The 26,806-nt window shown below is 41.4% G+C and overlaps 1 protein-coding gene across 3 annotated transcripts in view; it reads left to right on the forward strand.

Annotated features, from left to right (window-relative positions):
• LOC141156533 (platelet glycoprotein IX-like) overlaps positions 1 to 25,463 on the forward strand; it is a 61,755-nt gene extending 36,292 nt beyond the window's left edge. For all 3 annotated transcript variants that reach the window (XM_073642738.1, XM_073642737.1, XM_073642739.1), the window contains one exon: positions 23,565 to 25,463. In XM_073642738.1, the coding sequence (XP_073498839.1) occupies positions 23,571 to 24,185 (615 nt within the window). In that variant the 5' untranslated portion in view covers positions 23,565 to 23,570 and the 3' untranslated portion in view covers positions 24,186 to 25,463. The remainder of the gene's footprint in view (positions 1 to 23,564) is intronic.
• Positions 25,464 to 26,806: the final 1,343 nt, after the last annotated feature.

Genomic DNA, 26,806 nt, shown 5'->3' on the forward strand with positions numbered 1-26,806 from the left:
ATTGTGGAGTGTTTAGGTCAAGGCATGACTACAATCAACATTGTGCGATGATCAGGATGAAGTGTCTTGGCAATCAAGAAGTATGTAGCTGATTCACAGTACACACGTGTGCGTGCTGATAAGGGCAAATTGAGGACTCTTTCCTACAGGCAATTACGTCAGGTTAAAAGAGCAGCGGCAAAAAAGCCTTGTCATAGCAGCAGACAAGTTTTTGAAGCTGCTGGTGCCTCCAACGTCCCCCGAACAACAAGATGCAGGGTCCTTCAGAGGTTTGCAGCTGTGCATACGCCATCCTGTCGACCTCCTCTATCCACTTCACACAAGCAGAAACGGCTCCAGTGGGCTAAACATTACATGAAGACTGATTTCAAAACTGTTTTGTTCACGGATGAGTGCCATGCAGCGCTCGATGGTCCAGATGGATGGAGTGGAGGATGGCTGGTTGATGAACACCCCACGCAAACACGGCTACAGCGCCAACAAGGAGGAGGTGGAGTAATGTTTTGGGCTGGAATCATGGGGAGAGAGATTGTCGGCCCCTTTAGGATTCCTGAAGGCGCTAAAGAGGAACTCCATGATGTATGTGGATTTTCTCAAACAGCACTTCCTGCCATGGTTCAAGAAGAAGAACCGTGTATTTCACAGCAAGATCATTTTTTTGCATGATAATGCACCATCTCATGCTGCACATAAAACATCTGCATCTCTGTCTGATATGGGCATAAAAGGGGACAAACTTATGGTGTGACCCCCATGCTCCCCTGACCTCTACCCCATTCAGAACCTCTGGAGCATCATCAAAAGGAGTGTCTATGATGGCGGGAGGCAGTTCACATCTAAGCAACAGCTCTGGGAGGGTGTTATGCACACGCCCGGACTGACTGGCGTGTGCGGGTGTTGTGGTTCCACTGGACCATGAACCGGAGAGTGCCTGGAGGGGCGTGACTAAGTATCTGGCCGATCCGACCAAGATGGCACGACGGCATACGACGCCAGTGCACCAGGGAGAAACCGGGCAGAGGGACCAGGTGCTACTCCAGGTCAAACTCCGGACACGGGGGTTGACCCACACAGGGATTACTGGAACAGGCTGGTTAGGCTGGCGCACAGACTGGAGGGTATAGGCAGGCACGACTGGTATGCAGGCAGGCGGGTAAAGGCAAGCGCAGCTAGAGTGCAGACAGGGAGGCACTAGCAGGTAGGAACACAGATGGGATAGGACCCAGTACACACTGGGACTCAGGAACAATACAGGCAGAGGGGTACAGGCAAGCACAGCTAGAGTGCAGACAGGGAGGCACTAGCAGGTAGGAACACAGGCGGGATAGGACCCAGTACACACTGGGACTCAGGAACAGGCAGGTTAGGCTGGCACAGACTGGTGGATGTAAGCAAACATGGCAGGTATGCAGATGGGTGGATACAGGCGAGTATGCAGGCAGGGAGGTACTGGCCGAAAGGACGGGCTGGAGCACAGAAAGGTTAAGACCCAGTACAGACTGGGTCACAGAACCGCAGATGCGGTAGACAACCACAGCAGAGAGGGAACGCCCGAAGCGGTGGGCAAGAACAGAGCAGGACGGGGCTGCAGGAGCAGCGAGCACAAGCAGGGCAGGACAGGACTGCCGGAGCAGCGGGCAGAAGCAGGGCAGGACAGGACTGCCAGAGCAGCGGGCAGAAGCAGGGCAGGACAGGACTGCCGGAGCAGCGGGCAGAAGCAGGGCAGGACAGGACTGCCGGAGCAGCGGGCAGAAGCAGGGCAGGACAGGACTGCCGGAGCAGCGGGCAGAAGCAGGGCAGGACAGGACTGCCGGAGCAGTGGGCAGAAGCAGGGCAGGACAGGACTGCCGGAGCAGCGGGCAGAAGCAGGGCAGGACAGGACTGCCGGAGCAGCGGGCAGAAGCAGGGCAGGACAGGACTGCCGGAGCAGCGGGCAGAAACAGGGCAGGACAGGACTGCCGGAGCAGTGAGCAAAAGGGTCAGAGCAGAGCAAGGCTGCCGGAGCAGTGAGCAAAAGGGTCAGAGCGGAGCAAGGCTGCGGAGCAGTGAGCAAGGAGTCAGAGCAGGCTAGAACCGCCGGAGCGGTAAGCAAAGGAGTCAGAGCAGACTAGAAGCGCCAGAGCGGTGAGCAAAGGAGTCAGAGCAGGCTAGAACCGCCGGAGCGGTGAGCAAAGGAGTCAGAGCAGGCTAGGCTGAGTAGGGGGGACAGGGCTCTGTTCACACGGAACAGACAGGAAGGGAAAGGCAGAGCCAGACACCCACAGGGTACTAGCAGAGAAGTAGCGAGTGGACCACAAACTCACAAACGGGAGTACAGAGACAACAAGCAGGAGTTAGGTACGAGTTCAGACTCTGCAGAAAAAGGAAGGGAACGGACATAGAGGCAAAACAGGTAAAGGATAGGAGAGAGTTCAGACTGGAACTGAGTGTACGCAGGAGACCGACACTGCAGCGGAATACAGGAGCGGGTCTGGGAATACGGCCCCCAGAGAGGCAGGACGAACAGGCAAGGAGCGTGTTCAGACAGGACAGACAAGATACAGGAGCGGGTCTAGGTAATCAGCCCCTAGAAGGCGGGAGGAACAGGCTAGGAGCGTGTTCAGACAGGTCAGACAAGATACAGGAACGGGTCTAGGTAATCGGCCCCTAGAAGGCAGGAGGAACAGGCTAGGAGCGTGTTCAGACAGGCCTGGAAATACAGCCTCCAGGATAGGCAGACAAGAGAACAAAGAACGAGACCTGGCACCTTCAGAGTGCAAGCACACACTGAATGAAACACTATGCTCAGGCAGGAATAGATGGGAGCAGCTGAGCTATATACCAGGTGACAGACAGCAATAGGCTGAGGACGCACAAGGGGTGTGACCCACAGCAGGTACAAAAAGCAGGAAGTGATCGGGCGCCGCCCTTAAGCAGCAGAAACAGACACAAACAGACAGCATGGAGGGAAGCCAGAGAGACATTCTGGACTGGAGATCAAGTGCGCGCTCTTGCACAGTGGGAGATGGACCGCCATGCAAGGACGCCGCCAGGTATGTTACAGAGGGTATTCTGTCCTCATGCAAAACAATTGAAGCAGAAACCATCCAAAACCTGACAAATTCAATGGACGAGAGAGTTCAGAAGCTCCTTTCGAACAAGGGGTCCTATGTGAAAATGTAACATCACCTAGAATAAAGTTTTGAGTTGAAAACTGTTTGATTTCAGTTTCTAATAACCTGCTAATGCTTATAATTTCAAAAATGACAATTTTTTTGGTCTTTATTAAAATGAAAAGGTTGATCGAAAAGTTTGGGGGATCTAAGAGTGTGGCAACCCAGTAGTCATGATTACTTCGAATTCTGACAATATGAGGGTCATGCTGCAGGTAGTGCAGCAAGAAGGCACTTATGTGTCTTGCGCATCTCAGAGCCCCAAAATTATTTTCCGGGCTAGATGCAGCTAAAAATTATTATTAATTTTAAATCTGGTGGAGCTTAGTATAGATGGCCTAATAGGATCAGTGCTGCACACTGCTACAAAGCCCAAATTATTTTCCAGCCAAGATACAGATAAACATGATTAGTAATTTTAAATCTGGTGGAGCTTATTATAGATGGCCTAATAGAATCAGTGCTGCACACTGCTACAAAGCCCAAATTATTTTCCAGCCAAGATACAGATAAACATGATTAGTAATTTGAAAGCTTAAAACGGTTGGTAAGGTGATTTTAACCAATCATCAAGCTTTTACTCTCCCCAGGATGACACAGGGGTAGAAAAGTCGTTTCGGATCCATGATTTGTTCATCTTTATGAACGTGAGTCTGTCTACATTATCAGTGGAGAGCCACGTGCGCTTATCTGTCAGCACACCACCAGCAGCGCTGAACACACGTTCAGACAGAACGCTGGCTGCGGGGCATGACAAGATCTCCAAGGCGTAAGTGGCTAGCTCCGGCCATTTATCCAGATTGGAAGCCCAAAAAGAGCAAGGGTCCAGTGACACAGTCATGGCTTCAATGTTTACTTGGAGATACTCCTGTACCATCGTCTCTAGGCGTTGACTATGTGTCAGACTTCTTGTCTCCTGTGGCCTTGCAAAGGATGGGCTAAAAAAGTGGTGAAATGATTCCGCAAAATTGATGTTACCAGCAGATACTGTGGTTCTGTTACGGTTTGAGTGCTGAACACTTGACGGTTCCACGGTTGGCAAGTTGGAACTGTGAGATTCACTACGTGCACCACTGGTGTTTTGTGGAAAAGCACATGTAAGATTCTGCAACAGTCTCTGCTGATACTCCTGCATGCGTGCATCCCTTTCTATGGCAGGAATAATTTCGGCAAATTTACTTTTGTACCGGGGATCTAACAGTGTGGCAACCCAGTAGTCAGGATTATTTCTAATTCTCACAATTCAAGGGTCATGTTGCAGGTAGTGCAGCAAGAAGGCACTCATGTGTGTTGCGCATCCAGGAGCACCAAGTCCCTGTTGTGTTGGTGGCGAGGTAACAATCATGCTTCCTTCCTCTGTCCTCTCCCCCCAACCTCGCACAACAGAAATGTGATCAAGGTCTCCCTCATCTGATGAGTCTTCCATCAGTTCGTCCTCCACTTCTTCCTGGGCTCCTGCACCTTCCTCACTAGTTTGGCTGCTACCATGCGCCCTGGTAAAACCATCTACCCCACCCTCACATGCCTGCCGCCTTGGTGCTGCCGACCGTCTGGACCTTGCAGATGTTAGCCCTTCCGCATACGACTCCTCCTCCTCTACTTCCTCCACCTCCTCTTGTGCCACCACCTGACTCCGAATTCTGTTTAACATGTGCTCCAGCATGTAAATCACCGGAATAGTCATGCTGATAATGGCATCGTCAGCACTAAACATCTTCGTCGCCATTTCAAAACTGTGCAGAAGGGTGCATAGGTCCCTGATCTGAGACCACTCCTCCAGCGTGATTTGCCCCACGTCTGGATCTCGTTGGCCCAGGCTATACGTCAGAACGTATTGCACCAGGGCTTGTCGGTGCTGCCACAGTCACTGCAACATGTGCAGAGTTGAATTCCACCGGGTAGGCACATCGCATTTTAGCCGGTGAAGTGGCAGGCCCAACGACTTCTGTAGAGATGTAAGTCGCTGAGCTGCGGGATGCGAACGGCGGAAGTGAGCACACAGCGACCGTGCCCTCTGCAGAAGGCCATCTAGTCTGGGATAGTGGGCTAAAAATTGCTGGACAACCAGGTTCAACACGTGAGCCATACAAGGCACTTGTGTGACATTGCCCCGGCGAAGGGCCGCACCCAGGTTTGCAGCATTGTCGCACACGGCCTTCCCTGGTTTCAGGTCCAGTGGAGACAACCATTCATGAAATTGGTTCTCCAGAGCTGACCACAACTCCTCAGCTGTGTGACTCACATTCCCCAGACATTTCAAAGTAAAAACCGCCTGATGACGTTGAGCCCTACTGCCAGCATAGTAGGAGGTGTGCAGGATCCCTTCTGCGCAGTTAGAAAGCTTGTGGCATGACCAGACAGGCTTTGGGTGCAGGTGGAAGACCGAGAGGAGGTTGAGGAGGCAGAAGCAGTGGAGGAACTTTGACATAAAGAGGATTGACGCACAACTCGTGGGGACGGCAAGACTTGGACAGCAGCCCCTTGTCCTGCTGTCACCATAGTTACCCAGTGCCCAGTCAGCGACATGTAACGCCCCTGTCCATGCCTACTCGTCCAAGTGTCTGTGGTGAAATGCACCCTGTCACACACAGAGTTTCTCAAAGAAGCAGTGATGTTGTGTGCGACATGCTGGTGGAGCGCAGGCACACCTTTCTTTGAGAAGTAGTGCCGACTGGGCATCTGGTACTGGGGCACTGCGACGGACATAAGGTCTCGAAAATCCTCTGTGTCCACCAGGCGGAAAGGCAGCATTTCTGTAGCCAAGAGCTTGCAGATGGTGAAATTCAACCTCTTAGCTTTCTCATGGCTAGGAGGAAATGGTCTTTTACTTGTCCACATCTGAAGGACCGAGGGCTGGCTATTGTGCTTAGACGGGGTTGATAAGGGTGTCCCCGGCAAACTGCCGGTCTGTGAGGAAGATGCAGGCGGACATGTTAGGTTGCCTTGATCCAAAGGTGGTGCTATCGATGTCGGACAGCACTCAACACCAGCTGGTGTTACCACCTCCAAAGAAAATGATGACCTGCCAATCACGCTGGCTGTTGCGGGTAAAGAGGTGGCAGGTCTGCGCCCCAAAACAGGTGTGACTGCTGTCCCCCCAGTCACAGAGGATGAAGAGGCCGCGGATGCACAAGATATGGCAGACGGTGGTTGGCCCGGCCGGCTAGGCCGCATTGTAGCACACTGAGCTTCCCACTGCAACTTATGCTTCATGTCCATGTGCCGGTTCATGCATGAAGTACTCAAACTATGTATTTTTTGGCCTCTACTTAGCTTTTGCTGACAAATGTTACAGATAACACGAGTTGGGTCATCTTTATCGATCTGAAAAAATGCCCAGGCTATGCAAGGCTTAGCACCCATGCGACCTGAAGAGCCACCACGACTTGTGGTGAGAGGCAGAGTTGTGTTTGAGGATGCAGTTGTTGACGTGCTTCCAGTACTACGTCTCTGTCCAGGAAGGCGCAACCTGACCTCGTCGTCACTAGCATCTTCCTCCACCTCCTCTGCTGACCTCATCTCTTGGCTGACTGTGGGTTGACAGTAAGTGGGATCTCCAACCTCATCATCATCACCCTGTGCGTTATCACACCCGTAGTTCTCAGAGCCAACCTGTTCCTGCCCTGACCAGAAACTAAAGTTGTCGCTCCAATCAGGTATTTGAGTCTCATCATCGTCTTCCTCATTGTCTCCACCAACAGGAGTTACAGTTTGGGAATGAGGGTCTACATTATGGTCAGAACCTTCTGCGTCTGGTCCTGGATCCGACTCATAAAGATTCTGGGCATCAGTGCAGATCATTTCCTCGTCTGGATTCACAGAAGCGCTGGAGTCGACCTCTGATTCCCAGGTTATAGTATGAGTAAACAGCTCTGCAGACTCAACCATCTGTTCTACCTCATACTCAGACGGGCAGCTGGAGATTTGGGAGCTGTGAGGAAGCAAGTGCGATTGGGGTGACACCTTTGAGGACTGGAGTATTTGTGATGTTGAAGTTGATGTGGAGGAGAGCCCACTTAAAGGAGCACTTGATATCCGTTGAAGCACCTGCTGTTTTTGTGCCTCATCTGGAATTTGTAGCGATTGGCGTGGCCGTAAGAAAGGGATCTTATCACATTGTCCGCTAAAAGAAGTAGACATTTTAGTTTGGCTGGAAGATGGTCTTTCTTCTGCAGATGTTACTGTTGCTTTAACACCTACCCCACGGACACAACCTTTTTTCCCCTTCCCAACACGCCTATTCCCCTTTCCACCAGCAGCAGGCCTTTTTCCACTCATTTTGGTGGTTAACTAATTCACAACTCTGGAGTTGTTTGCACAAAAAAACAATGGATGGGAACCGAGAAGAGCTGAGTGGCCAAACTGTGGTATTAGGCCAAAACTATTGGCTGGGTTAGATGCAGAAAAAAATTATATTCGATTTGCAACCTGATGGAGGTCAGTATAGATGGACTAATAGAACAAGTCCCACACACAGCTAGAAGCCCAAATATTTTTTCAGAGGTAGATGCAGAAAAAAATTATATTCAGTTTGCAACCTGATGGAAGTCAGTATAGATGGACTAATAGAGAAAGTCCCACACACTGCTAGAAGGCCAAATATTTTTTCAGAGCTAGATGCAGACAAAAAATTATTTTGAATTTGCAACCTGATGGAGGTCAGTATAGGTGGACTAATAGAACAAGTCCCACACACTGCTAGAAGGCCAAATATTTTTTCAGAGCTAGATGCAGAAAAAAATTATATTCAGTTTGCAACCTGATGGAGGTCAGTATAGATGGACTAATAGAACAAGTCCCACACAAAGCTAGAAGGCCAAATATTTTTTCAGAGGTAGATGCAGATAAAAATTATTTTTAATTTGCAACCTGATGGAGGTCAGTATAGATGGACTAATAGAGAAAGTCCCACACACTGCTAGAAGGCCAAATATTTTTTCAGAGCTAGATGCAGAAAAAAATTATATTCAGTTTGCAACCTGATGGAGGTCTGTATAGATGGATTAATAGAGCAAGTCCCACACACAGCTAGAAGCCCAATATTTTTTCAGAGGTAGATGCAGAAAAAAAATTATTTTTAATTTGCAACCTGATGGAGGTCAGTATAGATGGACTAATAGAGAAAGTCCCACACACTGCTAGAAGGCCAAATATTTTTTCAGAGCTAGATGCAGAAAAAAATTATATTCAGTTTGCAACATGATGGAGGTCAGTATAGATGGACTAATAGAACAAGTCCCACACACAGCTAGAAGCCCAAATATTTTTTCAGAGGTAGATGCAGATAAAAATTATTTTTAATTTGCAACCTGATGGAGGTCAGTATAGATGGACTAATAGAGAAAGTCCCACACACTGCTAGAAGGCCAAATATTTTTTCAGAGCTAGATGCAGAAAAAAATTATATTCAGTTTGCAACCTGATGGAGGTCTGTATAGATGGATTAATAGAACAAGTCCCACACACAGCTAGAAGCCCAATATTTTTTCAGAGGTAGATGCAGGAAAAAAATTATTTTTAATTTGCAACCTGATGGAGGTCAGTATAGATGGACTAATAGAGAAAGTCCCACACACTGCTAGAAGGCCAAATATTTTTTTCAGAGCTAGATGCAGAAAAAAATTATATTCAGTTTGCAACCTGATGGAGGTCAGTATAGATGGACTAATAGAACAAGTCCCACACACAGCTAGAAGCCCAAATATTTTTTCAGAGGTAGATGCAGATAAAAATTATTTTTAATTTGCAACCTGATGGAGGTCAGTATAGATGGACTAATAGAGAAAGTCCCACACACTGCTAGAAGGCCAAATATTTTTTCAGAGCTAGATGCAGATAAAAATTATTTTTAATTTGCAACCTGATGGAGGTCAGTATAGATGGACTAATAGAGAAAGTCCCGCACACTGCTAGAAGGCCAAATATTTTTTCAGAGCTAGATGCAGAAAAAAATTATATTCAGTTTGCAACCTGATGGAGGTCAGTATAGATGGACTAATAGAACAAGTCCCACACACAGCTAGAAGCCCAAATATTTTTTCAGAGCTAGATGCAGAAAAAAATTATATTCAGTTTGCAACCTGATGGAGGTCAGTATAGATGGACTAATAGAACAAGTCCCACACACAGCTAGAAGCCCAAATATTTTTTCAAAGGTAGATGCAGAAAAAAAATATTTTTAATTTGCAACCTGATGGAGGTCAGTATAGATGGACTAATAGAGAAAGTCCCACACACTGCTAGAAGGCCAAATATTTTTTCAGAGCTAGATGCAGATAAAAATTATTTTGAATTTGCAACCTGATGGAGGTCAGTATAGATGGACTAATAGAGAAAGTCCCACACACTGCTAGAAGGCCAAATATTTTTTCAGAGCTAGATGCAGAAAAAAATTATATTCAGTTTGCAACCTGATGGAGGTCAGTATAGATGGACTAATAGAACAAGTCCCACACACTGCTAAAAGCCCAAATATTTTTTCAGAGTTAGATGCAGAAAAAAATTATATTCAGTTTGCAACCTGATGGAGGTCAGTATAGATGGACTAATAGAACAAGTCCCACACACAGCTAGAAGCCCAAATATTTTTTCAGAGGTAGATGCAGATAAAAATTATTTTTAATTTGCAACCTGATGGAGGTCAGTATAGATGGACTAATAGAGAAAGTCCCACACACTGCTAGAAGGCCAAATATTTTTTCAGAGCTAGATGCAGATAAAAATTATTTTTAATTTGCAACCTGGTGGAGGTCAGTATAGATGGACTAATAGAGAAAGTCCCACACACTGCTAGAAGGCCAAATATTTTTTCAGAGCTAGATGCAGAAAAAAAATATATTCAGTTTGCAACCTGATGGAGGTCAGTATAGATGGACTAATAGAACAAGTCCCACACACAGCTAGAAGGCCAAATATTTTTTCAGAGGTAGATGCAGAAAAAAATTATATTCAGTTTGCAACCTGATGGAGGTCTGTATAGATGGATTAATAGAACAAGTCCCACACACAGCTAGAAGCCCAATATTTTTTCAGAGGTAGATGCAGAAAAAAATTATATTCAGTTTGCAACCTGATGGAGGTCAGTATAGATGGACTAATAGAACAAGTCCCACACACAGCTAGAAGCCCAAATATTTTTTCAGAGGTAGATGCAGATAAAAATTATTTTTAATTTGCAACCTGATGGAGGTCAGTATAGATGGACTAATAGAGAAAGTCGCACACACTGCTAGAAGGCCAAATATTTTTTCAGAGCTAGATGCAGAAAAAAATTATATTCAGTTTGCAACCTGATGGAGGTCAGTATAGATGGACTAATAGAACCAGTCCCACACACAGCTAGAAGCCCAAATATTTTTTCAGAGGTAGATGCAGATAAAAATTATTTTTAATTTGCAACCTGATGGAGGTCAGTATAGATGGACTAATAGAGAAAGTCGCACACACTGCTAGAAGGCCAAATATTTTTTCAGAGCTAGATGCATTAAAAAATTATATTCAGTTTGCAACCTGATGGAGGTCAGTATAGATGGACTAATAGAACCAGTCCCACACACAGCTAGAAGCCCAAATATTTTTTCAGAGGTAGATGCAGATAAAAATTATTTTTAATTTGCAACCTGATGGAGGTCAGTATAGATGGACTAATAGAGAAAGTCCCACACACTGCTAGAAGGCCAAATATTTTTTCAGAGCTAGATGCAGAAAAAAATTATATTCAGTTTGCAACCTGATGGAGGTCTGTATAGATGGATTAATAGAACAAGTCCCACACACAGCTAGAAGCCCAATATTTTTTCAGAGGTAGATGCAGGAAAAAAATTATTTTTAATTTGCAACCTGATGGAGGTCAGTATAGATGGACTAATAGAGAAAGTCCCACACACTGCTAGAAGGCCAAATATTTTTTTCAGAGCTAGATGCAGAAAAAAATTATATTCAGTTTGCAACCTGATGGAGGTCAGTATAGATGGACTAATAGAACAAGTCCCACACACAGCTAGAAGCCCAAATATTTTTTCAGAGGTAGATGCAGATAAAAATTATTTTTAATTTGCAACCTGATGGAGGTCAGTATAGATGGACTAATAGAGAAAGTCCCACACACTGCTAGAAGGCCAAATATTTTTTCAGAGCTAGATGCAGATAAAAATTATTTTTAATTTGCAACCTGATGGAGGTCAGTATAGATGGACTAATAGAGAAAGTCCCGCACACTGCTAGAAGGCCAAATATTTTTTCAGAGCTAGATGCAGAAAAAAATTATATTCAGTTTGCAACCTGATGGAGGTCAGTATAGATGGACTAATAGAACAAGTCCCACACACAGCTAGAAGCCCAAATATTTTTTCAGAGCTAGATGCAGAAAAAAATTATATTCAGTTTGCAACCTGATGGAGGTCAGTATAGATGGACTAATAGAACAAGTCCCACACACAGCTAGAAGCCCAAATATTTTTTCAAAGGTAGATGCAGAAAAAAAATATTTTTAATTTGCAACCTGATGGAGGTCAGTATAGATGGACTAATAGAGAAAGTCCCACACACTGCTAGAAGGCCAAATATTTTTTCAGAGCTAGATGCAGATAAAAATTATTTTGAATTTGCAACCTGATGGAGGTCAGTATAGATGGACTAATAGAGAAAGTCCCACACACTGCTAGAAGGCCAAATATTTTTTCAGAGCTAGATGCAGAAAAAAATTATATTCAGTTTGCAACCTGATGGAGGTCAGTATAGATGGACTAATAGAACAAGTCCCACACACTGCTAAAAGCCCAAATATTTTTTCAGAGTTAGATGCAGAAAAAAATTATATTCAGTTTGCAACCTGATGGAGGTCAGTATAGATGGACTAATAGAACAAGTCCCACACACAGCTAGAAGCCCAAATATTTTTTCAGAGGTAGATGCAGATAAAAATTATTTTTAATTTGCAACCTGATGGAGGTCAGTATAGATGGACTAATAGAGAAAGTCCCACACACTGCTAGAAGGCCAAATATTTTTTCAGAGCTAGATGCAGATAAAAATTATTTTTAATTTGCAACCTGGTGGAGGTCAGTATAGATGGACTAATAGAGAAAGTCCCACACACTGCTAGAAGGCCAAATATTTTTTCAGAGCTAGATGCAGAAAAAAAATATATTCAGTTTGCAACCTGATGGAGGTCAGTATAGATGGACTAATAGAACAAGTCCCACACACAGCTAGAAGGCCAAATATTTTTTCAGAGGTAGATGCAGAAAAAAATTATATTCAGTTTGCAACCTGATGGAGGTCTGTATAGATGGATTAATAGAACAAGTCCCACACACAGCTAGAAGCCCAATATTTTTTCAGAGGTAGATGCAGAAAAAAATTATATTCAGTTTGCAACCTGATGGAGGTCAGTATAGATGGACTAATAGAACAAGTCCCACACACAGCTAGAAGCCCAAATATTTTTTCAGAGGTAGATGCAGATAAAAATTATTTTTAATTTGCAACCTGATGGAGGTCAGTATAGATGGACTAATAGAGAAAGTCGCACACACTGCTAGAAGGCCAAATATTTTTTCAGAGCTAGATGCAGAAAAAAATTATATTCAGTTTGCAACCTGATGGAGGTCAGTATAGATGGACTAATAGAACCAGTCCCACACACAGCTAGAAGCCCAAATATTTTTTCAGAGGTAGATGCAGATAAAAATTATTTTTAATTTGCAACCTGATGGAGGTCAGTATAGATGGACTAATAGAGAAAGTCGCACACACTGCTAGAAGGCCAAATATTTTTTCAGAGCTAGATGCATTAAAAAATTATATTCAGTTTGCAACCTGATGGAGGTCAGTATAGATGGACTAATAGAACCAGTCCCACACACAGCTAGAAGCCCAAATATTTTTTCAGAGGTAGATGCAGATAAAAATTATTTTTAATTTGCAACCTGATTGAGGTCAGTATAGGTGGACTAATAGAGAAAGTCCCACACACTGCTAGAAGGCCAAATATTTTTTCAGAGCTAGATGTAGAAAAAAATTATATTCAGTTTGCAACCTGATGGAGGTCAGTATAGATGGACTAATAGAACAAGTCCCACACACAGCTAGAAGCCCAAATATTTTTTCAGAGGTAGATGCAGATAAAAATTATTTTTAATTTGCAACCTGATGGAGGTCAGTATAGATGGACTAATAGAGAAAGTCCCATACACTGCTAGAAGGCCAAATATTTTTTCAGAGCTAGATGCAGATAAAAATTATTTTTAATTTGCAACCTGATGGAGGTCAGTATAGATGGACTAATAGAGAAAGTCCCACACACTGCTAGAAGGCCAAATATTTTTTCAGAGCTAGATGCAGAAAAAAAATATATTCAGTTTGCAACCTGATGGAGGTCAGTATAGAAGGACTAATAGAACAAGTCCCACACACAGCTAGAAGCCCAAATATTTTTTCAGAGGTAGATGCAGAAAAAAATTATATTCAGTTTGCAACCTGATGGAGGTCTGTATAGATGGATTAATAGAACAAGTCCCACACACAGCTAGAAGCCCAATATTTTTTCAGAGGTAGATGCAGAAAAAAATATTTTTAATTTGCAACCTGATGGAGGTCAGTATAGATGGACTAATCGAGAAAGTCCCACACACTGCTAGAAGGCCAAATATTTTTTCAGAGCTAGATGCAGAAAAAAATTATATTCAGTTTGCAACCTGATGGAGGTCAGTATAGATGGACGAATAGAACAAGTCCCACACACAGCTAGAAGCCCAAATATTTTTTCAGAGGTAGATGCAGATAAAAATTATTTTTAATTTGCAACCTGATGGAGGTCAGTATAGATGGACTAATAGAGAAAGTCCCACACACTGCTAGAAGGCCAAATATTTTTCCAGAGCTAGATGCAGAAAAAAATTATATTCAGTTTGCAACCTGATGGAGGTCAGTATAGATGGACTAATAGAACAAGTCCCACACACAGCTAGAAGCCCAAATATTTTTTCAGAGGTAGATGCAGATAAAAATTATTTTTAATTTGCAACCTGATAGAGGTCAGTATAGATGGACTAATAGAGAAAGTCGCACACACTGCTAGAAGGCCAAATATTTTTTCAGAGCTAGATGCAGAAAAAAATTATATTCAGTTTGCAACCTGATGGAGGTCTGTATAGATGGATTAATAGAGCAAGTCCCACACACAGCTAGAAGCCCAATATTTTTTCAGAGGTAGATGCAGAAAAAAAATTATTTTTAATTTGCAACCTGATGGAGGTCAGTATAGATGGACTAATAGAAAAAGTCCCACACACTGCTAGAAGGCCAAATATTTTTTCAGAGCTAGATGCAGAAAAAAATTATATTCAGTTTGCAACCTGATGGAGGTCAGTATAGATGGACTAATAGAACAAGTCCCACACACAGCTAGAAGCCCAAATATTTTTTCAGAGGTAGATGCAGATAAAAATTATTTTTAATTTGCAACCTGATGGAGGTCAGTATAGATGGACTAATAGAGAAAGTCCCACACACTGCTAGAAGGCCAAATATTTTTTCAGAGCTAGATGCAGAAAAAAATTATATTCAGTTTGCAACCTGATTGAGGTCTGTATAGATGGATTAATAGAACAAGTCCCACACACAGCTAGAAGCCCAATATTTTTTCAGAGCTAGATGCAGAAAAAAAATTATTTTTAATTTGCAACCTGATGGAGGTCAGTATAGATGGACTAATAGAGAAAGTCCCACACACTGCTAGAAGGCCAAATATTTTTTTCAGAGCTAGATGCAGAAAAAAATTATATTCAGTTTGCAACCTGATGGAGGTCAGTATAGATGGACTAATAGAACAAGTCCCACACACAGCTAGAAGCCCAAATATTTTTTCAGAGGTAGATGCAGATAAAAATTATTTTTAATTTGCAACCTGATGGAGGTCAGTATAGATGGACTAATAGAGAAAGTCCCACACACTGCTAGAAGGCCAAATATTTTTTCAGAGCTAGATGCAGATAAAAATTATTTTTAATTTGCAACCTGATGGAGGTCAGTATACATGGACTAATAGAGAAAGTCCCACACACTGCTAGAAGGCCAAATATTTTTTCAGAGCTAGATGCAGAAAAAAATTATATTCAGTTTGCAACCTGATGGAGGTCAGTATAGATGGACTAATAGAACAAGTCCCACACACAGCTAGAAGCCCAAATATTTTTTCAGAGCTAGATGCAGAAAAAAATTATATTCAGTTTGCAACCTGATGGAGGTCAGTATAGATGGACTAATAGAACAAGTCCCACACACAGCTAGAAGCCCAAATATTTTTTCAAAGGTAGATGCAGAAAAAAACTATTTTTAATTTGCAACCTGATGGAGGTCAGTATAGATGGACTAATAGAGAAAGTCCCACACACTGCTAGAAGGCCAAATATTTTTTCAGAGCTAGATGCAGATAAAAATTATTTTGAATTTGCAACCTGATGGAGGTCAGTATAGATGGACTAATAGAGAAAGTCCCACACACTGCTAGAAGGCCAAATATTTTTTCAGAGCTAGATGAAGAAAAAAATTATATTCAGTTTGCAACCTGATGGAGGTCAGTATAGATGGACTAATAGAACAAGTCCCATACACTGCTAGAAGCCCAAATATTTTTTCAGAGTTAGATGCAGAAAAAAATTATATTCAGTTTGCAACCTGATGGAGGTCAGTATAGATGGACTAATAGAACAAGTCCCACACACAGCTAGAAGCCCAAATATTTTTTCAGAGGTAGATGCAGATAAAAATTATTTTTAATTTGCAACCTGATGGAGGTCAGTATAGATGGACTAATAGAGAAAGTCCCACACACTGCTAGAAGGCCAAATATTTTTTCAGAGCTAGATGCAGAAAAAAAATATATTCAGTTTGCAACCTGATGGAGGTCAGTATAGATGGACTAATAGAACATGTCCCACACACAGCTAGAAGGCCAAATATTTTTTCAGAGGTAGATGCAGAAAAAAATTATATTCAGTTTGCAACCTGATGGAGGTCTGTATAGATGGATTAATAGAACAAGTCCCACACACAGCTAGAAGCCCAATATTTTTTCAGAGGTAGATGCAGAAAAAAAATATTTTTAATTTGCAACCTGATGGAGGTCAGTATAGATGGACTAATAGAGAAAGTCCCACACACTGCTAGAAGGCCAAATATTGTTTCAGAGCTAGATGCAGAAAAAAATTATATTCAGTTTGCAACCTGATGGAGGTCAGTATAGATGGACTAATAGAACAAGTCCCACACACAGCTAGAAGCCCAAATATTTTTTCAGAGGTAGATGCAGATAAAAATTATTTTTAATTTGCAACATGATGGAGGTCAGTATAGATGGACTAATAGAGAAAGTCCCACACACTGCTAGAAGGCCAAATATTTTTTCAGAGGTAGATGCAGATAAAAATTATTTTGAATTTGCAACCTGATGGAGGTCAGTATAGATGGACTAATAGAGAAAGTCCCACACACTGCTAGAAGGCCAAATATTTTTTCAGAGCTAGATGCAGAAAAAAATTATATTCAGTTTGCAACCTGATGGAGGTCAGTATAGATGGACTAATAGAACAAGTCCCATACACTGCTAGAAGCCCAAATATTTTTTCAGAGTTAGATGCAGAAAAAAATTATATTCAGTTTGCAACCTGATGGAGGTCAGTATAGATGGACTAATAGAACAAGTCCCACACACAGCTAGAAGCCCAAATATTTTTTCAGAGGTAGATGCAGATAAAAATTATTTTTAATTTGCAACCTGATGGAGGTCAGTATAGATGGACTAATAGAGAAAGTCCCACACACTGATAGAAGGCCAAATATTTTTTCAGAGCTAGATGCAGATAAAAATTATTTTTAATTTGCAACCTGATGGAGGTCAGTATAGATGGACTAATAGAGAAAGTCCCACACACTGCTAGAAGGCCAAATATTTTTTCAGAGCTAGATGCAGAAAAAAAATATATTCAGTTTGCAACCTGATGGAGGTCAGTATAGATGGACTAATAGAACAAGTCCCACACACAGCTAGAAGGCCAAATATTTTTTCAGAGGTAGATGCAGAAAAAAATTATATTCAGTTTGCAACCTGATGGAGGTCTGTATAGATGGATTAATAGAACAAGTCCCACACACAGCTAGAAGCCCAATATTTTTTCAGAGGTAGATGCAGAAAAAAAATATTTTTAATTTGCAACCTGATGGAGGTCAGTATAGATGGACTAATAGAGAAAGTCCCACACACTGCTAGAAGGCCAAATATTTTTTCAGAGCTAGATGCAGAAAAAAATTATATTCAGTTTGCAACCTGATGGAGGTCAGTATAGATGGACTAATAGAACAAGTCCCACACACAGCTAGAAGCCCAAATATTTTTTCAGAGGTAGATGCAGATAAAAATTATTTTTAATTTGCAACATGATGGAGGTCAGTATAGATGGACTAATAGAGAAAGTCCCACACACTGCTAGAAGGCCAAATATTTTTTCAGAGCTAGATGCAGAAAAAAATTATATTCAGTTTGCAACCTGATGGAGGTCAGTATAGATGGACTAATAGAACAAGTCCCACACACAGCTAGAAGCCCAAATATTTTTTCAGAGGTAGATGCAGATAAAAATTATTTTTAATTTGCAACCTGATGGAGGTCAGTATAGATGGACTAATAGAGAAAGTCGCACACACTGCTAGAAGGCCAAATATTTTTTCAGAGCTAGATGCAGAAAAAAATTATATTCAGTTTGCAACCTGATGGAGGTCAGTATAGATGGACTAATAGAACCAGTCCCACACACAGCTAGAAGCCCAAATATTTTTTCAGAGGTAGATGCAGATAAAAATTATTTTTAATTTGCAACCTGATTGAGGTCAGTATAGATGGACTAATAGAGAAAGTCCCACACACTGCTAGAAGGCCAAATATTTTTTCAGAGCTAGATGTAGAAAAAAATTATATTCAGTTTGCAACCTGATGGAGGTCAGTATAGATGGACTAATAGAACAAGTACCACACACAGCTAGAAGCCCAAATATTTTTTCAGAGGTAGATGCAGATAAAAATTATTTTTAATTTGCAACCTGATGGAGGTCAGTATAGATGGACTAATAGAGAAAGTCCCATACACTGCTAGAAGGCCAAATATTTTTTCAGAGCTAGATGCAGATAAAAATTATTTTTAATTTGCAACCTGATGGAGGTCAGTATAGATGGACTAATAGAGAAAGTCCCACACACTGCTAGAAGGCCAAATATTTTTTCAGAGCTAGATGCAGATAAAAATTATTTTTAATTTGCAACCTGATGGAGGTCAGTATAGATGGACTAATAGAGAAAGTCCCACACACTGCTAGAAGGCCAAATATTTTTTCAGAGCTAGATGCAGAAAAAAAATATATTCAGTTTGCAACCTGATGGAGGTCAGTATAGATGGACTAATAGAACATGTCCCACACACAGCTAGAAGGCCAAATATTTTTTCAGAGGTAGATGCAGAAAAAAATTATATTCAGTTTGCAACCTGATGGAGGTCTGTATAGATGGATTAATAGAACAAGTCCCACACACAGCTAGAAGCCCAATATTTTTTCAGAGGTAGATGCAGAAAAAAAATATTTTTAATTTGCAACCTGATGGAGGTCAGTATAGATGGACTAATAGAGAAAGTCCCACACACTGCTAGAAGGCCAAATATTGTTTCAGAGCTAGATGCAGAAAAAAATTATATTCAGTTTGCAACCTGATGGAGGTCAGTATAGATGGACTAATAGAACAAGTCCCACACACAGCTAGAAGCCCAAATATTTTTTCAGAGGTAGATGCAGATAAAAATTATTTTTAATTTGCAACATGATGGAGGTCAGTATAGATGGACTAATAGAGAAAGTCCCACACACTGCTAGAAGGCCAAATATTTTTTCAGAGGTAGATGCAGATAAAAATTATTTTGAATTTGCAACCTGATGGAGGTCAGTATAGATGGACTAATAGAGAAAGTCCCACACACTGCTAGAAGGCCAAATATTTTTTCAGAGCTAGATGCAGAAAAAAATTATATTCAGTTTGCAACCTGATGGAGGTCAGTATAGATGGACTAATAGAACAAGTCCCATACACTGCTAGAAGCCCAAATATTTTTTCAGAGTTAGATGCAGAAAAAAATTATATTCAGTTTGCAACCTGATGGAGGTCAGTATAGATGGACTAATAGAACAAGTCCCACACACAGCTAGAAGCCCAAATATTTTTTCAGAGGTAGATGCAGATAAAAATTATTTTTAATTTGCAACCTGATGGAGGTCAGTATAGATGGACTAATAGAGAAAGTCCCACACACTGATAGAAGGCCAAATATTTTTTCAGAGCTAGATGCAGATAAAAATTATTTTTAATTTGCAACCTGATGGAGGTCAGTATAGATGGACTAATAGAGAAAGTCCCACACACTGCTAGAAGGCCAAATATTTTTTCAGAGCTAGATGCAGAAAAAAAATATATTCAGTTTGCAACCTGATGGAGGTCAGTATAGATGGACTAATAGAACAAGTCCCACACACAGCTAGAAGGCCAAATATTTTTTCAGAGGTAGATGCAGAAAAAAATTATATTCAGTTTGCAACCTGATGGAGGTCTGTATAGATGGATTAATAGAACAAGTCCCACACACAGCTAGAAGCCCAATATTTTTTCAGAGGTAGATGCAGAAAAAAAATATTTTTAATTTGCAACCTGATGGAGGTCAGTATAGATGGACTAATAGAGAAAGTCCCACACACTGCTAGAAGGCCAAATATTTTTTCAGAGCTAGATGCAGAAAAAAATTATATTCAGTTTGCAACCTGATGGAGGTCAGTATAGATGGACTAATAGAACAAGTCCCACACACAGCTAGAAGCCCAAATATTTTTTCAGAGGTAGATGCAGATAAAAATTATTTTTAATTTGCAACATGATGGAGGTCAGTATAGATGGACTAATAGAGAAAGTCCCACACACTGCTAGAAGGCCAAATATTTTTTCAGAGCTAGATGCAGAAAAAAATTATATTCAGTTTGCAACCTGATGGAGGTCAGTATAGATGGACTAATAGAACAAGTCCCACACACAGCTAGAAGCCCAAATATTTTTTCAGAGGTAGATGCAGATAAAAATTATTTTTAATTTGCAACCTGATGGAGGTCAGTATAGATGGACTAATAGAGAAAGTCGCACACACTGCTAGAAGGCCAAATATTTTTTCAGAGCTAGATGCAGAAAAAAATTATATTCAGTTTGCAACCTGATGGAGGTCAGTATAGATGGACTAATAGAACCAGTCCCACACACAGCTAGAAGCCCAAATATTTTTTCAGAGGTAGATGCAGATAAAAATTATTTTTAATTTGCAACCTGATTGAGGTCAGTATAGATGGACTAATAGAGAAAGTCCCACACACTGCTAGAACGCCAAATATTTTTTCAGAGCTAGATGTAGAAAAAAATTATATTCAGTTTGCAACCTGATGGAGGTCAGTATAGATGGACTAATAGAACAAGTACCACACACAGCTAGAAGCCCAAATATTTTTTCAGAGGTAGATGCAGATAAAAATTATTTTTAATTTGCAACCTGATGGAGGTCAGTATAGATGGACTAATAGAGAAAGTCCCATACACTGCTAGAAGGCCAAATATTTTTTCAGAGCTAGATGCAGATAAAAATTATTTTTAATTTGCAACCTGATGGAGGTCAGTATAGATGGACTAATAGAGAAAGTCCCACACACTGCTAGAAGGCCAAATATTTTTTCAGAGCTAGATGCAGAAAAAAAATATATTCAGTTTGCAACCTGATGGAGGTCAGTATAGATGGACTAATAGAACAAGTCCCACACACAGCTAGAAGCCCAAATATTTTTTCAGAGGTAGATGCAGAAAAAAATTATATTCAGTTTGCAACCTGATGGAGGTCTGTATAGATGGATTAATAGAACAAGTCCCACACACAGCTAGAAGCCCAATATTTTTTCAGAGGTAGATGCAGAAAAAAAATATTTTTAATTTGCAACCTGATGGAGGTCAGTATAGATGGACTAATCGAGAAAGTCCCACACACTGCTAGAAGGCCAAATATTTTTTCAGAGCTAGATGCAGAAAAAAATTATATTCAGTTTGCAACCTGATGGAGGTCAGTATAGATGGACTAATAGAACAAGTCCCACACACAGCTAGAAGCCCAAATATTTTTTCAGAGGTAGATGCAGATAAAAATTATTTTTAATTTGCAACCTGATGGAGGTCAGTATAGATGGACTAATAGAGAAAGTCCCACACACTGCTAGAAGGCCAAATATTTTTCCAGAGCTAGATGCAGAAAAAAATTATATTCAGTTTGCAACCTGATGGAGGTCAGTATAGATGGACTAATAGAACAAGTCCCACACACAGCTAGAAGCCCAAATATTTTTTCAGAGGTAGATGCAGATAAAAATTATTTTTAATTTGCAACCTGATGGAGGTCAGTATAGATGGACTAATAGAGAAAGTCGCACACACTGCTAGAAGGCCAAATATTTTTTCAGAGCTAGATGCAGAAAAAAATTATATTCAGTTTGCAACCTGATGGAGGTCAGTATAGATGGACTAATAGAACAAGTCCCACACACAGCTAGAAGCCCAAATATTTTTTCAGAGGTAGATGCAGATAAAAATTATTTTTAGTTTGCAACCTGATGGAGGTCAGTATAGATGGACTAATAGAGAAAGTCCCACACACTGCTAGAAGGCCAAATATTTTTTCAGAGCTAGATGTAGAAAAAAATTATATTCAGTTTGCAACCTGATGGAGGTCAGTATAGATGGACTAATAGAGCAAGTCCCACACACTGCTAGAAGCCCAAATATTTTTTCAGAGCTAGATGCAGAAAAAAATTATATTCAATTTGCAACCTGATGGAGGTCAGTATAGATGGACTAATAGAATGATGCTATGCCCAAAAGATTTTACTTCACTAGGTGCAGTAAAAAAATTGGTATTCTATACACAGGTGGTATATCTTGCAACACAGATAGGCTACTCCACTGACTAACACACTCTGCAATAGGCCAAAAAGGATTAGCTTTGCTAGATTCAGCCAAATGCTGTGAAAAAAACTTGCACAGCACTGGCACAGACCTGCCTGGCAAAAACTGATAGGAACTCATGTAACCTAGTCCTGAAAGGACTCCAATTACAATTAGTCTTTACTCCCACAATCTATCTATTTAAGAGCACAGACCTGCCTGATAAAAGTCGTAGGAAATGCTGTAACCTAGTCCTTAAAAGGACTGCAATCACAACTATTCCCTACTCCCAAGCTATCTGTAGATTTGTGCGAAAATTGGCTTGAAATTAACAAGGTATAGCGCACACAGCAACAGCGGTGCCGTCTAACACGCAGCTGCAGCAGTGAGAAAATGGTGGCGACGGGGAAAATGGCTTGGTCTTATAGGGCAAGGACATGTGACATACACTGCCAATGACACATGCCCTTGCTTGTGTGAAAAACAGCAGTTCGCTCCGTGTGTGCGCTGCTGATAGGCTGACAGATTGCACCTCCCCACTGTAAATGCGGGAAAGAGAAAAAAAAATGGAGATCTTCATTGTTCCTGCAGAGATCCATCCCCTGCCCCTCCCCCCACCCCGCTGTACACTCAAACTGCGTATTAACATTAATTTTCATCATTACTGAGAAAAAATCCAGTTATGATTTTGGTGCACGAACAGTTATCGAACATAACCTCGAACAGCCGAATTTTTCTCAAATCGTTCGTGTTCGCCGAACGGCTCGAACACCGCCCAAAACAGCTCGAATTTGAGATTGGCGAACAGTTCGAGTAGAACAACGCTCATCTCTATTACTGGGCTTCTTACTACAGTTTTGATAAACTGTTTTATCTGCTGCAGAGCTGAGCTCTGTATAACCCCACCCACACCCCTGATTGGCAGATTTCTGTGTGCACTGTGCATAGGCAGTGAACTGCCAATTAGTGGTGGGGGCGGAGTTATATAGAGATCATGACTATGTAGGACTACCTGGCAACAGGTTTGCTAGTCCTCTAGTGATAATCTCCTGCTGATAAATCATTGATTTTATGAAAACTACAGCAAGAAGCCCAGTAAGTGACACATCGCTGGAATCAGGGTCTCGTCATTACGCTGCTCTCAAATTGGGTGGCAAAAACCTGGTGATGGATTCAATTTTAATCTTTTTTACAATATTTTATAGACATAATCAAAGGTGACTTGTATAATGTAAAATATTTCTAATAATACAATTATTCTAAATTTTCCTCGATATTTATGTTTTATAGGAATACTTCATGCTACATATATACTACCATCATCTTTATAAATGGTAATGTGTTCTGTTTTCCAGACTTAAATGGCGTGGTGGAAAATCTCTATATCCTTCCAGCTGATTATTTTGGGTCAACTTAGTAACTGCAACATTGATCCATGCCCAACACCTTGCATCTGTTTTCCATTGCAAACAAGAGGATTAATAGTTAACTGCAGCTCAAGACATCTCAAAGACGTGCCAGATCTCCCAGTGGACACTGTACGGCTTTATTTGCAAAATAACCTAATAACATCTGTTTTTTCTGGAGCTCTTGATCACTTGGTCAGCCTCCAAGAAGTTGATGTGTCTGGAAATCCTTGGAATTGTGATTGTCAAATACTGTATTTCAAAAGCTGGCTTGACTCCATACCTGCTCAGAGAAACCCAGCAAATATAAGATGCGCAACCCCAAATACAGTATCAACGAAACCATTCCAGAACCTCACTGGGAATGATATGACTCCATGTAGAAGAACATGGCCAATTAAGTGTAAAAAGTTCTTTATACGAGATCTGTATATGATTGGCCTTGCTGTGTTGGTTCTAATTTTAATGTCCTATGTGGTCAGGATGGCAAGAAAACTGGCTTGTTGTGTTGCAGTCACTACCAGCTCTCATCTCAAAAAGACCTCAAGTGAAAGCTACAAGTCAAAGTAATACAAGGACGATCTCCAATGGAGGATTATCAGTAGTGATGTAATGGTGATATATAGGATACACTGAGCCTCAGCTGTATACATCCCATAGGATACTCTGAGACTCTGCTGAATACATCACATAGGATACACTGAGCCGCAGCTGTATACATCCCATAGGATACTCTGAGACTCTGCTGAATACATCATATAGGATACACTGAGCCTCCACTGTATACATCCCATAGGAAACACCGAGACTCTGCTGTATATATCACATAGGATACACTAAGATTCTGCTGCATATATCACATAGGATACATTGAGATTGCTGTATGTACATCACGTAAGTTATACTGATGTTCTGCTTTATACATCACACAGGATACACTGAGACTGCTATATATACATCAAGTTGGATACGCTGAGACTGCTGTAGACATCACATATGATACACCAAGGCTTTGCTGTTTGCATCACATCAGCAGCGGACCAGACAGAAGAAGGCCCCTGCTGCAAGAACAGTATGAGGGTACTTTGCAGTCCACAAAGACTGCTGTAAATATATCACATAGAATACGCTGAGATTTCTGTATATACAACACATAGGATGCATTGAGACCACTATATTCATCATATAGGATAAACTGAGGCTGCCCAATACAACACAAATGATAAACTAATATAACTCTACTGCATATACTGTACATCACATAGATTATACTGATGCTTTGCTATTTACATCCCATAGAATACAATGAGACTGAAGTGTATACATCATATACAATTCATTCAGATTGCTGTATGTACATCACATAGGATGCACTGAGACCCTGTGCAAGAACATTATATGCGCCCTTTGCAGTCCACCGAGACTGCTGTAAATATATCATATAACATATGCTGAGATTGCTATATATACTTCTCATATGATGCACTGGGACTCTATGGCATACATCACATAGGAGATACTGAGACCGCTGTATACATCTTACAAGATACACTGAGACTGCTCTATACAACACAAATGATAAACTCTGCTGCATATACATCAAATAGCTTTTACTAATGCTTTACTATGTACATTGCATAGAATACACTGAGACTGCTTTATATACATCACATAGGATACGCTGAGACTACTATATATACATCACATAGGATACACTGAGTCTACTATATATACATCACATAGGATACACTGAGACTACTATATATACATCACATAGGATACACTGAGACTACTATATATACAGTACAGACCAAAAGTTTGGACACACCTTCTCATTTAAAGATTTTTCTGCATTTTCATGACTATGAAAATTGTACATTCACACTGAAGGCATCAAAACTATGAATTAACACATGTGGAATTATATACTTAACAAAAAAGTGTGAAACAACTGAAAATATGTCTTATATTCTAGGTTCTTCAAAGTAGCCTCCTTTTGCTTTGATGACTGCTTTGCACACTCTTGGCATTCTCTTGATGAGCTTCAAGAGGTAGTCAACGGAAATGGTCTTCCAACAATCTTTAAGGAGTTCCCAGAGATGCTTAGCACTTGTTGGCCCTTTTGCCTTCACTCTGCAGTCCAGCTCACCCCAAACCATTTCGATTGGGTTCAGGTCTGGTGACTGTGGAGGCCAGGTTATCTGGCGTAGCACCCCATCACTCTCCTTCTTGGTCAAATAGCCTTTACACAGCCTGTAGGTGTGTTTGGGATCATTGTCCTGTTGAAAAATAAATGATGGTTCAACTAAACACAAACTGGATGGAACAGCATGCCGCTGCAAGATGCTGTGGTAGCCATGCTGGTTGATTATGCCTTCAATTTTGAATAAATCCCCAACAGTGTCACCAGCAAAGCACCCCCACACCATCACACCTTCTCCTCCATGCTTCACGGTTGGAACCAGCTATGTAGAGTCCATCCGTTCACCTTTTCTGCGTCGCACAAAGACACGGTGGTTGGAACCAAAGATCCACTGGTCTAATATCCATTCCTTGTGTTCTTTAGCCCAAACAAGTCTCTTCTGCTTGTTGCCTGTCCTTAGCAGTGGTTTCCTAGCAGCTATTTTACCATGAAGGCCTTCTGCACAAAGTCTCCTCTTAACAGTTGTTGTAGAGATGTGTCTGCTGCTAGAACTCTGTGTGGCATTGAGCTGGTCTCTAATCTGAGCTTCTGTTAACCTGCGATTTCTGAGGCTGGTGACTCGGATAAACTTATCCTCAGAAGCAGAGATGACTCTTGGTCTTCCTTTCCTGGGGCGGTCCTCATGTGAGCCAGTTTCTTTGTAGCACTTGATGGTTTTTGCAACTGCACTTTCTAGACACTCGTTTTTCTTTACTTAGATGCTTTTTTCTTGCCATAATATAAATTCTAACAGTCTATTCAGTAGGACTATCAGCTGTGTATCCACAAGACTTCTGCACAACACAACTGATGGTTCCAACCCCATTTATAAGGCAAGAAATCCCACTTATTAAACCTGACAGGGCACACCTGTGAAGTGAAAACCATTTCCGGTGACTACCTCTTGAAGCTCATCAAGAGAATGCCAAGAGTGTGCAAAGCAGTCATCAAAGCAAAAGGTGGCTACTTAGAAGAACCTAGAATATAAGAAATATTTCAGTTGTTTCAC

Source organism: Phyllobates terribilis, unplaced genomic scaffold, assembly GCF_046119375.1.
Source record: "Phyllobates terribilis strain yellow unplaced genomic scaffold, ASM4611937v1 Scaffold_8__6_contigs__length_399053987, whole genome shotgun sequence".
Taxonomy (NCBI): Eukaryota; Metazoa; Chordata; class Amphibia; order Anura; family Dendrobatidae; genus Phyllobates; species Phyllobates terribilis.